Here is a 14223-nt window from a genome sequence, read left to right as displayed (position 1 = left end):
CTGGGCACGTCTAGAGATGTGGACCCACAGCTTGTGCCCAAGAGGACAAAGAGAAAGGAGGGCTAGGACTCTCTCTTACAGGTATTTCCAAACTGATTTGTCAGCAGTTATAATTGAGAATGCTTCCTCCATTCCACTGCTGTTGTAAGCAGCAGTGCAGCATGCAGCCCAAGGCACAATAAGTGGTTTTTTAGTTACAGCATTACCAAGTCTATCTGGAAGCTGTGAGTGCAGATCACTCAGCCTTAGGGGAGAAAAAAATACAGCACCAGTCATCCCACCAAACCCTCCTGAATAAAATTACATGTCAGAACAGCACTGAAAGAAAATTTGCATTTCAAATGGAAAGGGAAAATTTGCTTTTGCAGAACATCATGAGGTTGGCAGTAATAAATCATGGTACTGTCAGAATGGAAGTGGGTTCCTGCAACTCTTGCACTGCTTTCTGTAAGCCTGTGTTGTTGCTGAGGAAGTGAAATCTGGTTAGCCCACAACTTAGCACACAACTGTGCAAGACTTCTTCAGATCTTCTATTGTTTTTCCCAGCATACATAATTTTACCAAATTGAAAAACTTTCAGATTTCAAATGTCTTCACAGACCCATAGCATGGCAGCTGCTGCCTAGCTATTTCTAGATAGGTCTAAATGCTTCAGGTACTCCAATGGCCCTATGTCTTCTTTATTCTCTCTTTTTTCTTTTTTTTTTTTCTAATGTTTTCTATGAAACAGTTTTATCTTCTGCATCTGACATAGGTACAGTATCTGGAATTGTCAGAATCGGTTCTCTGATAAAGCTTTATCTTGTGTAATGATGGCAACACGAGCTGCTGTAAAGAAATAAGTGAATTTGAGAAAGAACTTCAGTTACTACAGATACTGCTTTCAGGCTATGATAATCCAAAAGTGAATGAAGGTTTTGGTAACCCACTGCTGAAATATGACAGGCTATTTCTTAATTGTTTGCCTGGACAGTTTTTCTGACCAGTGCAAGAGGAGATGCAGGATCTCACACTTGTCTTGGCACCAGATATTACACAGAGATTCAAAGGCTTGCTTCTCAAAAAAATCTTACCTAAATAAAGAAACTGTGGGATATGAGTGGGCAAAGCAACTGGAAGAACTGAGAAAGGAGCAAAAAGGGAAATGTGGTGAAAGAAACTTGGTTTTATGGTCTAGATGTGTGGATATGGGTGGATGTCTGCACACTTAGTTGTTCAAATATATCATGTTAAAAAATCAGGTGATGGAAATATTTCTGATGTAATGACCTCTCTCATTTTGTTAAAGACAAGAGTGACCAGCCTTAACTTCCTTAATCATAGCCTCTTCTCAAATGCCTACTGCCAGCATCCTGATGCAGCTCTCAGCTCAGATACCTCCAGGGCAGGTGCTAGTGACAGACCATGAAGAGTAATTTGGATGTGGCTTGAGAGAACTCAAGGTCTGTTCCTGAAACTGAATTGATCTGCCTTTGTGCAAGTGAATTAAGGGAAAAGTGGACAGTGATTATGTAGCTGGGACCTCCATTTTTCCCAGGGATTGCTCTTTTGTGTCTGGGCCACTCTCACCTCCTCTCATTTAATCTGCAATAACAGAACATGGTTAAGTACCAATATTCTCATTGCATACAGACCCTGCAGGTCTGCAAAAGCTGTTTCACCTCTCCCTCCTGGTGTGGCTTAGTGAGCCACTACCCAAACCTTGCCCAAGCAATTTTTTCCTTTGTATGACTAAGGGCTAAAATCATTAGAAATAACAGGTAATGATCAGCATTCAGTCACCATTTACTGTGAAATGGTTAAAACAGAGACCACAGAATCACAGAATTTTTAGCTCTGAAAGGGACCTCTGGAAATCATTCAATTCATCACTCCCTGCCCAGACAGGGCTACCTAGAGGTGACACAGGAACTTGTCCTGGTGGGTTAGAATGTCTCTAGAGAGGAAAGCTCCATGTCCTCCCTGGGCAGCCTCTTTCAGTGCTTTGCCACCCTCAATGTAGGGAAGCTTTCCCTCAGATTGAGGTGAAAGTTCTTGTGTTTTAGCCTATGGCCATTGCTCCTCTTCTTGTCTCTGGGCACCACTGAAAACAGTCTGGCACCATCCTCTTGGCACCCACCTTTGAGATATTTACATGCATTAATGAGATCCCTTCTGTCTTGTCTTCTCCAGACTAACAGACCCAACTCCCTTGGATGCTTCTCACAAAAGAGATGCTCCAGGACCCTCACCATCCTTGTGGTTCCCCACTGGCCCCCCTCCAGTCCTGATGTCAGCCATGTCTTTCTTATACTGAGGAGCCCAGAAGTGGGCACAGCACTCCAGGTGTGGCCTCAGCAGGGCTGAGTCGAGGGTCAGGTCAGGTTATCTCCCTTGACCTGCTGGCCACACTCTCCCCAGTGCACCCCAGGATACCACTGGCCCTCCTGGCCACAAGGGCACTGCCAGCTCATGGGCATCCACCAAGAGTCCCAGGTTCTTCTCTGCCAAGCTGCTCTCTAGTCCCCAGCCTCAGCTGGTACTTGGGTTATTCCTCCCCAGCTGCAGGACCCTACACTTGGCCTTATTGAACCTCATTAAGTTTCTCTCCACACAATTTTCCAGCCTATCAAGGTCCCACTGGAGGACAGCACAGCCTCCTGGTCTATCAGCTGCTTCCCCACAGCTCTGTTTCATCTGTTTCATTCATTGTCTTTCACTAATGGGAGAGAGGACCTTTCATGTTTTAGTTTACATGTATTCCTGGCTAATCACATGCTACTTTCACTGTCAGAAATACTATGTTGGGGGTACTATGAAGACACTGTGAGCATGGAATTACTCCTGTATTCCACATTTCTTATTTTAAAGAAAGGATGCTTTTTTCATTTTCTGTTGTAGAAAACATAAAATATCTGAAACTTCTATTTTATAGATTGTATCTTAATTTCAAGACTTAAAATACAAAACTCCCAGAGGCAATCTTAAGAATATTTCCACAAAGACTTTTTCCATGCTTTTATTTTTGTATTACAAGTCTGTTTCCTTTGAAAATGCAAATATATACCATCATAAATTGTAATACGAGACATACAAAGAATTCTTGACCTTCAGGTATAAAATGATTGTAATGAACCAAATAATTTAATGCAGCAAAGGTTAGTTTAAAAAGTATCCAAGTATGCATTCCAGACATAGACAGCAGATGTTGATTTACAGCTGGACCTGTGATGGAAGGCATCTTCTGCCATTATCCCTGGAATGGGGAAGAGAAAGAGGATTGCTGCTGGCATGGGCATTTAAACTGGGTGGCATTAAGCTGAACTGATTTTCAACATATGCCATTCACCTGCATCTGTCCTGTTCCTCTGCAAGTTGTTTGGAACTCTAGCTCTTTACAGTACAGGAAAAGAAAAAAAGAAAAACAAAAGCAAAAAAAAAGGCGGGAAAGTCCACTAGAATGTGACTCCCTCCTTACCCTAAAGCCACTGACTAAAACCATGAGACACAAATAATATGTGTCTTATGAAGCAGAACAAAGGAAAAGTTCTATGGTTTCAGGGTACAGATCTGAGAACAGAAGCCCAGCTAAAGATGATGCTTTCCCAGTTTTCCTCTGTTACCCCAAATCTGAGCTTGCTAAGGCCAGTTCCAGTGAAGTCAAGTTTGGGTTAGGTCTTTGTACTCTCCGTGCCTTCACACCTGCAAGGCAGGATTGATAGCAAATCTTTTGGCTAGGCATATGACACGTGACAATAGTCTAGTGATTTATGTAAATAAAAAACCAGATTTTTCAGATCAGTTAGTGGAGATAATTCTTACATTTTTGACCCAACTCACGACATTTGATAACTCATTTATTTTTAAAACATTACACTGAAGAGTGATCATGAAAAAAGGGGACAGGCTAATTTCAATTAATCCATCAGATCAATTTCTGAGCAGAAAAGGCTGGCAGAACTTGCAGGAGAATTGCATGTTAATAAAGTTGGAAGTCACTTATTTTTCTAATTAATTATTACTTGAGAGAAAAAAAAGATGAAAGCCATGCAATGTATAACTGTTTAACTATACTATGTACAACTGTTTAAAGAAAGGGAAGAGGCAGATATTTCTGAGGGCAGTGCCAGCATGCAAATAATTATCCATCCCATTCTTTTAATTCCCTTGGCTTTATCATTCTTACCTGGTGTGCATCTGAGATTATGTAAGTATTCCAACTAATGTCACATGGGATGGCAGTTTTTATGACACACATTTTCTCTACTTTTGGAGAGCATCTGCCTTTGGTGAGGGGATAGATCTTGACTTCCAGAGTCACCTCCAGTTTCAGCCAGTACTCACCTGCCTCAGGGGTGCCAGCCTGTCAGTGCAGCACTGTGCATTGCCTGCTGCTGTAGGCACTGCTGTGGTCCAGCATTGGCATGTACATTTTGGCCACGATGCAGTAGCTGACTCCAGGCCTCAAATCTTGTATTTTAATAACCTTCTCTTTCCCTTCATACACCAGGACCCTGTGTTGCTTCACACAGAGTGGAGAAAAAAGAGTCAGTCAAGCACATTTCCCTAGCAAGTGTGTCTGTGAGTAAAGTTTGGTGAGAACAGAGGATGCACGTGGACTTACACAAACTCAACAGCATTATTGTTTATGATGTTTAATATTTATGCTTTTTAAAGAAAATTCCCTCCCCCCTAATTCCTCTCCTGTCCCAATTTTTTAATCCAGGTTATAGATTATGAAGTATTAAGTTGATGGAAAATAATAAAGGGAGGGATTACAACTCAATTCAATAGAATGCAATTTCTGAAAAATAAGCCCACGTTGATTTCAAACACTTGCACAGCCATTGCTGCTCTCACAATCCCAGAAGATTGTTTCAACAGTAAAACAAGTATGGTGTGCCCACACTTTTCTGGCTTTTCAGTGGAAAAGGGTTCATATCTGAATGTACTCTTACCTCATCTAGAAAGTTGTTAATTATGAAGACTTGGTACAGCAGATCATAGTAATTTGTCATTGGTATTTTGCTGCCTCTCTTCCTTTTATAAGGAGAACGTGGAGCCTGGAGCTTTACTGTTATGGATTTGTTGCTATGAACCACAGTTACCATTGGAGGTCCTATCATAGCTATGGAAAAAAACCAAAGCTGTAAACACAGTTATAGGTTATGAATAATATTTCCTAGAATGCAATTTGAGTCCATTCAACAAATGCTGATGTTACCAACAATATATTAAGCTGTATTTCCTCCTCAAGTGACACTTCATAAATTCTTACTTCGTCATGTTTATTTGGTGTAATTATTTTTATTTTGGAGCTGACATTTCCTGTGTTTGTAAACCTATTTTTGAGCCAAACTTTTTGAAATGCCTTAGAGCTGATGTTGTTAAGTGATGACTGGTTGAGCAAAATTCCAAAATTGCCCTGATTTTCTTTTTCCCTTGCATTTGTCTTTGTGCTTGGACTGCACAAAACATCCATTCAAACCATTTCATCAAGTAAACTGCCAAGGATGCAGTTTACCTCATCACTTTCAAATACTTTGCAATCTTTGGTTAAACACAGCTAAGGCTTCAAGCTAGTGCCTGCATGCATGTGTGTGCAGCATCAGGAATGGGGGGACACAGGGCAGCAGCTGCCACACTAATCTCTCCAGGAAGAGGAGGTGGCACAGGGCAAGATGTTCTGGTTTTGATGCCAGGCACTGCTTTGTGTCAAAGCTTGTGTTTCATCTGTGCAGGAGGCTCAAGGCAGTTTGCACTTCAGGTCTGTGAAGTGACCCACTGTGATAATTTGATTTTGCATTGACCAGTGGGGGAAAACAGGTTGGTTCATGGTGAACTTACTGGTAGGTAGACTGCTACTGTCCAGTGTTTGGGCAGTCCTCTATTTCTAGCATACTGTGGCACTGTAATGACAGTGCTAACCCAAAGCCTTGCACATGTCCTTTCTATGTCCTTTCTTGCAGTCAGGATAACACATAAATGTGAGAAGAATAGTGGCCACACACCACACAGCTCTCTTCTCTCTTCTCCCCCCAAAGAAAAACTGCCTCCTTTTTTATTGTCTTGAGTCCTGTCCTTCCAACAGCTCCAAAAATGCCTGAAAATAGTTTGTGTATTTCCATGCCCAGAGGAAGATGTTGTATTAAAGGGATCTTTTGATTTCCTAATTACTGGTCAATGGCTATTTAGCCATAATTACTTGGCTTTCAGTTGTGTGGAGAATTACTTTGGCATAACTTCACCTGAGAGCCATTGACTCACTTCTTTACATACAACTTCGTGGCTAGAAAAGGATTACTCATGTTTGCAAGTTGTGAGCAGAAATGATGCATTCTGTGCCTCTGGAGAACAAATTCCTTCCTGGGGGAGGTGTATGTTTGCACTTACTTTCTCGCCAAGGAGTGAATCTGCAGCTGAGGCTCCAGTTGGAATAGACACCAGCCAAGGCTGCTCTCACCCTGCTGTAGTAAGGCTCCTGGATGTCAGAGGTCTCATGTGTTAGGTCACAGACATGGCTTGAAATCCCCCAGCACTCGTCTTTGTTTTGCCATGTGCTCTGCCCATACCTATGGAGAAAGAGGAGGAAGGATGTGAGCTTCACATCACCTGTGTGCCAGGGATGGGAGCAGACCCTGAAGACCAGCCCTTAATCTTTTCTCAATCATGCAATGCACCCTGAGGCAGTGCTGTGGGCAAGGTAGGCACTGAAATGCCTTAAATGTTCTATTACAGAAGAGCTTGACCCACCTAGACCTGCTGGAGGCAGGTGGCTGGACCCAGTGACTTTCAGAGTCCCCTGCAAACTACATTTTGCTTCAAATCCTTGGTGCAATGGCAGTGCAGGGCTGGAGGTGCTTATTCCTTGCCAGCCTCATGCTGCTTGACTGCACCTTATGGGGTTGATAAGGGCAAAAACAACTGAGAGCAGGACATAGCTGTTCCCAAGGAATGAGAGCACCCTGTCAAACCATTTGGATGTGCCCAGCAGAGCGGGAGGCCCCAGTACTTACATTTTGTACTGCACAAAGTAGAGCGTGTCTCTGGCCTCTCTGGCCCACCCAGGCTGCCAGTGCAAAGTGGTGTTGAAATTCAATGAATGGAACTCTACCTTCTGTGGCTTAATGGATTCTTGCAGGTCTTGGTTGTCCAAAACTAGAAGTGCTGCAGATAGGAAGGGAGGATAACATAACATGTTTGTCACAGACACACTCCTCCATACTGGAATCAGAGGGTATTGCTACAGACTCTTTAGTTTCACAACTAGCAGACCACAGGGAAATTAAATCTCCAGGATCTCACATTCAAAACTTTCCAAGTCACGAATCAAGCAGTTACAAAAGAAATACATTTTGAACTATGAAAGGAATACTTTTATGTGGCCTGAGTGTTTGGAGGTGGTTTTTTTTTTGCTGTTTGTTTTGGGTTTGTTTGTTCTTATTTTGTTTTTATTTTTATTTTTTATTTTTCTAGTTGGTTTGTTGGTATATTTTTCCTTAATAAGTTTGCTGCTGTGAAAGGTGCCTCATGCACATCTTAGGAAACAAACTCTTTGGATCTATCCACAGAGTCTGCAGTAAGAAGCCCCATCAATACCTAAAAGTCAAGTGCTCTTTCTGTCTTTACTTCACAACTCAGCTTTAACCTGAAGAGATTATAGCTCTTTTAGCTGTTCCACAGTCATGATTACCAGCTGCTGCCTAATAAACAACTACCTGAAATTCACTGCTTTACCTGTCTGTAGCATTGGAGAAGCTGCCTGACAATTTTCAAGATCATCTTTTTTCAAACTGCACTACTACTTATAACAGATTCTGTTAGCAACCCCTATGAATCATTCAAACCCTAATAATTTTGTGGGTTTTGCAACCCAGATGACAGCAGCTTTTACCCTGGCATAGCACAGAGTCAGATAAGATTGTACTGGCTGAACTGAAACTGGTAATAAAGCCATGAAAAAAATCTAACGGACAACATGTTCATTTTATCTGCATTTCAGAACCTGGAAAGACAAAATAACAAACTAATTTGAAAGTGACTGGCTTTTGAAACCCACCAAAGGATCCAGAGATTTCTTGACTCATCCAAAAATGCAGTAATAACCCCTTCCTCCCATCCCCTCCCATACAGGAGAAGAGCAAAAAGCCCTTACTTACAAGCTGTCTCATCCTGAAGCAGGTGCATTAAGCAGAGGAAGGAAAGCATGATCCTCCTCATGCTTAGGAGAGAGCTCCATGACTGAAAAGTACCTCTCTTCCTTTTGGGCATGTCTTATGAGGAAGTAATTGTTAAGCACTCCAGAGTTCCCCTTATTTTCAGTGTCCAAATTCCCCGGTTTGGCTTTGTTTTAATTTAGCTGGAAAACATATGAGTAGCTCTAAATTAAACATGAGCAATTGTTCTTTCTTGGCAGCTGTGGTCATGCAGAGTTTGGAATTAATTATGAACCAAGCCATTATGAAAAAGGTCCTTTTTTTAAGGGTACTAATTCCCAGATGATGTCTGCCAATATTGCTTTATCCCATAAATTTGTCATAGAAGCTTTCTTGCTTGCCATGCTAAGATTTTTTTTTTTTTTTTTTTTTTTTTTTTTCAGCTCACTAGCTGCTCAGAGCTGAAGAACACAAGAAATTTTGTTCCAAAGATATAAAATACCTACCCATGAGATGTGCTCTGGTTTGATGGACTGCCTCTGGGCCAAAAGCAAGAGATGGAGTTTGCAGGTGTGCTGGTGGCAGGGCATCCTCTAGGGGGCTGTCACTGGAGGAATGAGGGGCTGGGCAGTCACTTCTGGCTGTGGGGCAGCACATTCACCCCATGCTGGCTGCGGAGGAGATGCTGGGAGCTGGGGAAGTTGCAGGACTGACAGTCTCCAGACAGGGATTAGGAAGGTAAGCCCAGCCCATGGGGCCAAAGTGCCACTCTGGGTTGGACTTTCAGACTGCCTGGAATCCTATGCCTCAACTGGTGCAGGTGTGCTGCAACACTACCTGCACAAATATTGGCATTTGTCAGTGCTGTCCTCTGGATCCTGCCCGCCCAAAATGTCCATCCCTACAAGCTTGACTCCAGGGCTGGGGACGCTGGCACTCCCCGATGGAGAAATTTCACTTTGTGCTTGTAAATGTTTTAATGCCACATGCACGTCTGCCTGGAGGGAGAGGAGTTTTGTGTTCCTGGGATGTATAGAAAGCTCAGACAATTCGGCTGCTGCTGGTGAACGTGGTGTTCTAGCCTTGCCCCTCACTCCTCTCTCCCCAAAAACTCCCCGATGCTGACACCCACTGGTACTCCACTGCTTGTGCACTAGTGCTAAGCTAAAGTCAGGATGCAATCTCTTTCTGCAAACTCATGACGATAAGCAAGAGGAGAACAATGGTAATTTTATAAGATCAGCGCAGCCCTGTGTAACAACTTCCATAAAATGAGTAATGGCTCATGAATGAATGAGTGAAGGCTATCTGTCTGCAAGCAAAAAAATTGTCATTAAATCTTCTTTACTTTGGGGAAACGTGGAAACAGAAGACTTTTCAGGTCAAAAAAAAAGTGCAAGTTCTGGTTCAAATGAACTTATTTAAAGGCCACCAGTTATATTGAACAAACTCAACAACATCTAGCCAAGAAGCTGACCTTGGTCAGATAGATGGGCACAGGGTCTCAGTTCAGCTGATCACCTATACCTCATTATTCTAGCACCAAACCTCCAGTATATATAGTAAAATGCTAACTGTATAGCTTTAAATAATGAATTAGTCAAACCAATTAAGGGAATTAAAGAACTGAAAAAAAAATGAAGAAAAAAAACCCACCAAATGAAGACAGAAGTCAGAAAGTCTATCTCCGGCTGTAGTTTTTTTATCTATCCATTTCCCAAACACACCTTCAAAATCCAGCGACCTTTAAATAGTTCCCCACACCAAATTCAATTAATATTTCATCATGTTATATGGGCTCAAGTACGGGAATAGGGAACTTTTACAAACCAATCACCAGACTGACAATTCATCTGTGTTTCGTCACAGGTCATGTATTTGTTTACTTGAATTGTACACACCTTCCCATATCCCAGGAAGCAGCCCATTGCTAGGAGCTGAAGTGTGGACCTTTGTCAAGGTTCCTTTTGATGTAGGCTCCTCCTAAGAAAGCAGAGCTGAGGGCCAGCCTGCTGGCACCAGTGGGTTTTGCTCGGAAAAGGCTGTGGTGAAATGGGGCAAGAAATGCCTGTCACATGAGGAAACCCAGGGCTTCCTGTGCACTGCACTCCCAGAGTGTTTTATCTGCAGCTAGGCTCGCCAATCTGCAGTAACCGGTAACTCTTCACATAATTTCTGCTGTCCTTGAAACAGCTGCTATTCCAACAGCAGGTTATTAGCAGCTGCAACACTGTGCTACTCATCAGCCCCAGTGCTTTGTGTGACAAAAATCACTACAGTCCAAGAATGACCAGCTGCACACACACACACATGCAGGCATTACATACATATATGTCTGGAGTCTCATAGAGTATGTGTATAGTGTATTTAGTGCATTTTAGATTGTAAACTATTGAGGAGCACAGGATGGTGCACACTGCAATGCTATTTAAAATAGAGAACTTTATAAACAATACTAAGGGTACTCTGAACAGTACTTTATGAAGAAATGGAAAGATAAAATTTATTACTGAGCCCAGCAGAATTCACATAAGTAGTTATGCTACTGGCTCATCCTAGCTTACATTGCAGCATCTTTCTGATCCAACCATTGTGAACTGATATTTTTGTGACCCAACATAAAAAAAACCATCAGTATGAGAATTTTTTTCCATTGCTGGAACAGAAACCCATCTGAGTGCTGGGTAAACAGCTTTCTTCCTCTTAAGGATGGATTACTGCTATTTACAGAGGTAAAAGTTAAGTACATTTTTGCCGAAAGCTGCTTGACTCACCTCATTTGAAAGGACCACCTCCTTGTTACTCTCTTTTTTTTTTTTCTTTTGCCCTTGAATGGGTTGTTTCCCATACATAAGAGGAGAAAATGTAACCCCGAAACTGCTACTGTAGCACAACCTGTGGCTTTTCAGATTTTCTGGTATTTGCAGTGGATGTGAGAGTGGGTTTTGCTTACATCCTGGATGAGGATGTGGGAGGATGAAGAAAGCATACCCAAAGCAAACAGAGAATACTTCTAGTAACTGGCAGAGGCAAGGCAATTCTCTCTCAATGTGTGGCATTCCACATAAAAATAGAAAAAGTGAGTGGTTCATGTTACTCTAGACCTAAAGTCTGTTCGTAATTGGAGCCACAGTTTTCAGTCTTTTCCAAACAGCCAGTGTGGACTCAGAGGAAAACCTCTCTTGGGAGGGGCCTCTGGAGGTCATCCAGTCCAGCCTCAGCACAGGGCTACTAACAATTTAATCCCACAGTTAACCACTTTTCATGTGGGTTTCCTGCTGCAGTGGAATTCCTCTGCTGCATTTATGAGAGATGTTTTTTGTGATTTTACTGGGAGCTTCAGACAAAAGTCTGCCATTTCTGCAAACGCTACAGCTGGCTATAGCTGGCAATTAGATCTCTCCCGAGTGCCACCTCTCCTGGCTGAAGGGATCCAGCTCCCTCTGGGGGAGGGAGCTTCTGGTGTGTCATGGGCAGCAGGACAGCCCTTCACCAGCTCAGCGGGGACTGGGAAAGTGAATCACTACACTACACACAAAAACTAAAATGAAAGTAAGGAAAACCCCTACATTCAGGCACGAGGGACTTTTTGGATTTTTCTTCCCTGCTCTGTAGAGAAGAGACTCGTACATCCCACAAGTTCTTACAGAGAAGTTTCTGAGGAAGCAGACTTTCACTGCACAGTGTGTGCCTTCCCTGCTCCCTGCCCACAGGTACAAACTTCTTTTCTCACTGTTAAAGAGCTTGGGTCAACATTTTAAAGACTGCAGTTAGAAATTCCAGTGCTACTGTAGCTGCATTTACATAGTGAGACTTCTGACCATATCAAAAATGAAGATCTGCAGTAGGCTCAAAAGCAGCAAGTCATCATTTGCACAGGCAGTATTTATGTAACAATGTGCAACACACTGAATTGACCGGGAAGTTAGTAACCAACATTAACATTCATTAGGAACTGAAATTAATACTAAACCCCAAAACAGCTCCAAGTCTTTTATTTAAATAACAAGTTCCCTTTAAAATGTCCATTTTTCTTACCTGTAAAGCCATGAAGACCACTAAGGAGTGCTGTAGCTTGTTTAAGCATATTAAGACACAATTTTATGTTGCGGATCCCTCACCAAATTATCTGCAGACAAAAAAATACCAGCTTGGAGATTCTAGAATCCATCCGTTTTTCCTAGGTGATTTCCATAGCACAGTAAAGGTGCCAAGTGCTCCCTCAGCCAACAGAACCCACAGATGAAACTGGAGAGGTACATCACAAACATTGCTCATGCTTCCTTGATCCACCTACAAAAGTAAAGAAAGGCTCAATTCTGATAGTGCCAGTGCTCTCTGACACCCTGCCACCAGAGGCAGCTGAGGCAACTCCTGAAGTATTGGCAGTGTGGGTAGGATATGACCCACACACTGATTTTTTCTTGTAGGGAGTGATTCAAAGCCTCTGCATCTGACCACAAAGTCCTGTCCAGTCAGCACTGGGCTGACTCAGCACATCACACAAGAAGGGCAAGGGGTTGGCAGGCCTGCACATGGGAAAAGACACGGAGAACTGGGATGCCTGCCTCCACATTTGTCATCAAAAATTGGGCTGCAGAAGGAGCAAACACTTCTGGTAGCTCCTTTGGGCAATAAAACCTGGAAAGATGCAAGCTCAAGGGGTTTCCCTGGCCAAGGGAAAACATAAATACAAGGAAGAAAAAAGAGAATCTGCCTTACACTTATCTCTTCTGCAAGGAGAAATTTGCAAGCATCACACTTTCTAGCCTGTGGTTCAGTTCTGTGATTGTCTTTTGAATTCTCAGTATCATTCTCCATCATCCAAGGAGTGCGAACTCTAGACCAAAAAGTCCATTTTTAAAATAATCTTTTACCACCACCATCTTCAAATACCTGCTGTATTTGTGTATTGACTGTTGTTTTACAAGCCTTTTTTGTTTTCCTTAATAAACAGTGTTGAAGATCTTGCGTGGATAGTCTCTGAGCATTCAGTAATCAGTGCTGAGCTTTTCAGGACAGGACCCTTCACACTTAACTGGTTTTCACACTTCTCAGAGGTGTTAGTTTCGAACCTAATGCAACTTGACTGTTTTAACCATTAAGATCACCCTGTGATTCTTAAAGACAAAAAGGCTTTGTTTTGTATTCTTTGTCTTAAATTAAGTTTGGTGTATCTCAAATTGCTAGCTTTGCTCCACACCCTGAAGCAATTTACAATTCTTCAGTATTCACCAGCAATTCTTCATAATTCACCATCCAAATTCACAGTACTTTATTGCAATTTCTATTCAGATTTGGGGGGGTGAGTATGAATCTGTACTGTATTAAAAGCTGATATAAGCCCAGAGTGATACCTGAGATGGAAGATAGCACATGGAAGAAGGGACTGAGAAATGGCAAAGATACTCTCAACCTCCTTGCTACCACTGCCCCCTAGCCATTCAGGCAAGATTTTGCAACCTTTTCTTCCTTGTTATAATTTATCTCACACTTATCACATGTATCACAGGCCTCAACTGTACCAAACCTTGCAGCAGAAAGCACACTACAGCACACACAGCTCCTGGCTTCTGGAATGGAACTGCACATGCCCTCCATCCTTCCTAAAATTAACTGAGCTGCTACAAACTTGCAAAATATGCCACAAAACATAACACAAAACAGTTTTGCCCAGAAAGAAAACAAAGTGTTTTAATTTTTGTTCTTTTTGCTATTTTCAGTCTGAAAGGATTGTATTTACTCTCTTTGAAAGGGTATTTTTGAAGGGATATAAGTTTTTGAGTTTGCTATGCAAATCATGTTGGCACAGAAAAAAATCTGTATCAGTCAATAATCTTAGTGCTGCACTGTGCACATTGAAAGGATTTGACAACTGCAGGATTAATTTTTCAGGACAGAGCAGGCTGGCAGGCAGAGCCTTTTGGTTTGCCTTCTCATGGTTTGCTCTGCTTGTAATGCTTTTCCTCTTTCAAGCTGTGGCTGGACAGCAGAAATTAAAACATCACACATAGATTTCTGTGAGCATTTAAACTGCTAATGATCAGTAACAAGTTGCAAGGAAGGCCAGCTTTTCTCACTCTGTAGC

The 14223-nt window shown here is 42.2% G+C and overlaps 1 protein-coding gene across 2 annotated transcripts; it reads right to left on the bottom strand.

The window, feature by feature from the left end:
- Positions 1-2963: 2963 nt before the first annotated feature.
- IL22RA2 (interleukin 22 receptor subunit alpha 2) lies at positions 2964-14200 on the bottom strand. Of its 2 annotated transcripts, none has more exons than XM_056486999.1 (7): positions 12174-14200; positions 8139-8338; positions 6996-7146; positions 6373-6551; positions 4938-5107; positions 4324-4501; positions 2964-3235 (listed from the first exon to the last, which is right to left on the bottom strand). In XM_056486999.1, exons 2-6 carry the CDS (start codon positions 8248-8250, stop codon positions 4346-4348), a joined length of 768 nt encoding a protein of 255 aa, XP_056342974.1. In that variant the 5' UTR covers positions 8251-8338; positions 12174-14200; the 3' UTR covers positions 2964-3235; positions 4324-4345. The 2 variants fall into 2 exon arrangements, with proteins under 2 accessions (XP_056342974.1, XP_056342973.1); XM_056486998.1 differs by lacking the exon at positions 12174-14200 and adding an exon at positions 8642-12160.
- Positions 14201-14223: the final 23 nt, after the last annotated feature.

The sequence above is a fragment of the Oenanthe melanoleuca genome, chromosome 3, assembly GCF_029582105.1.
Source record: "Oenanthe melanoleuca isolate GR-GAL-2019-014 chromosome 3, OMel1.0, whole genome shotgun sequence".
NCBI classification, from domain to species: Eukaryota; Metazoa; Chordata; class Aves; order Passeriformes; family Muscicapidae; genus Oenanthe; species Oenanthe melanoleuca.
This window is presented reverse-complemented; position numbering and strand designations above follow the sequence as displayed.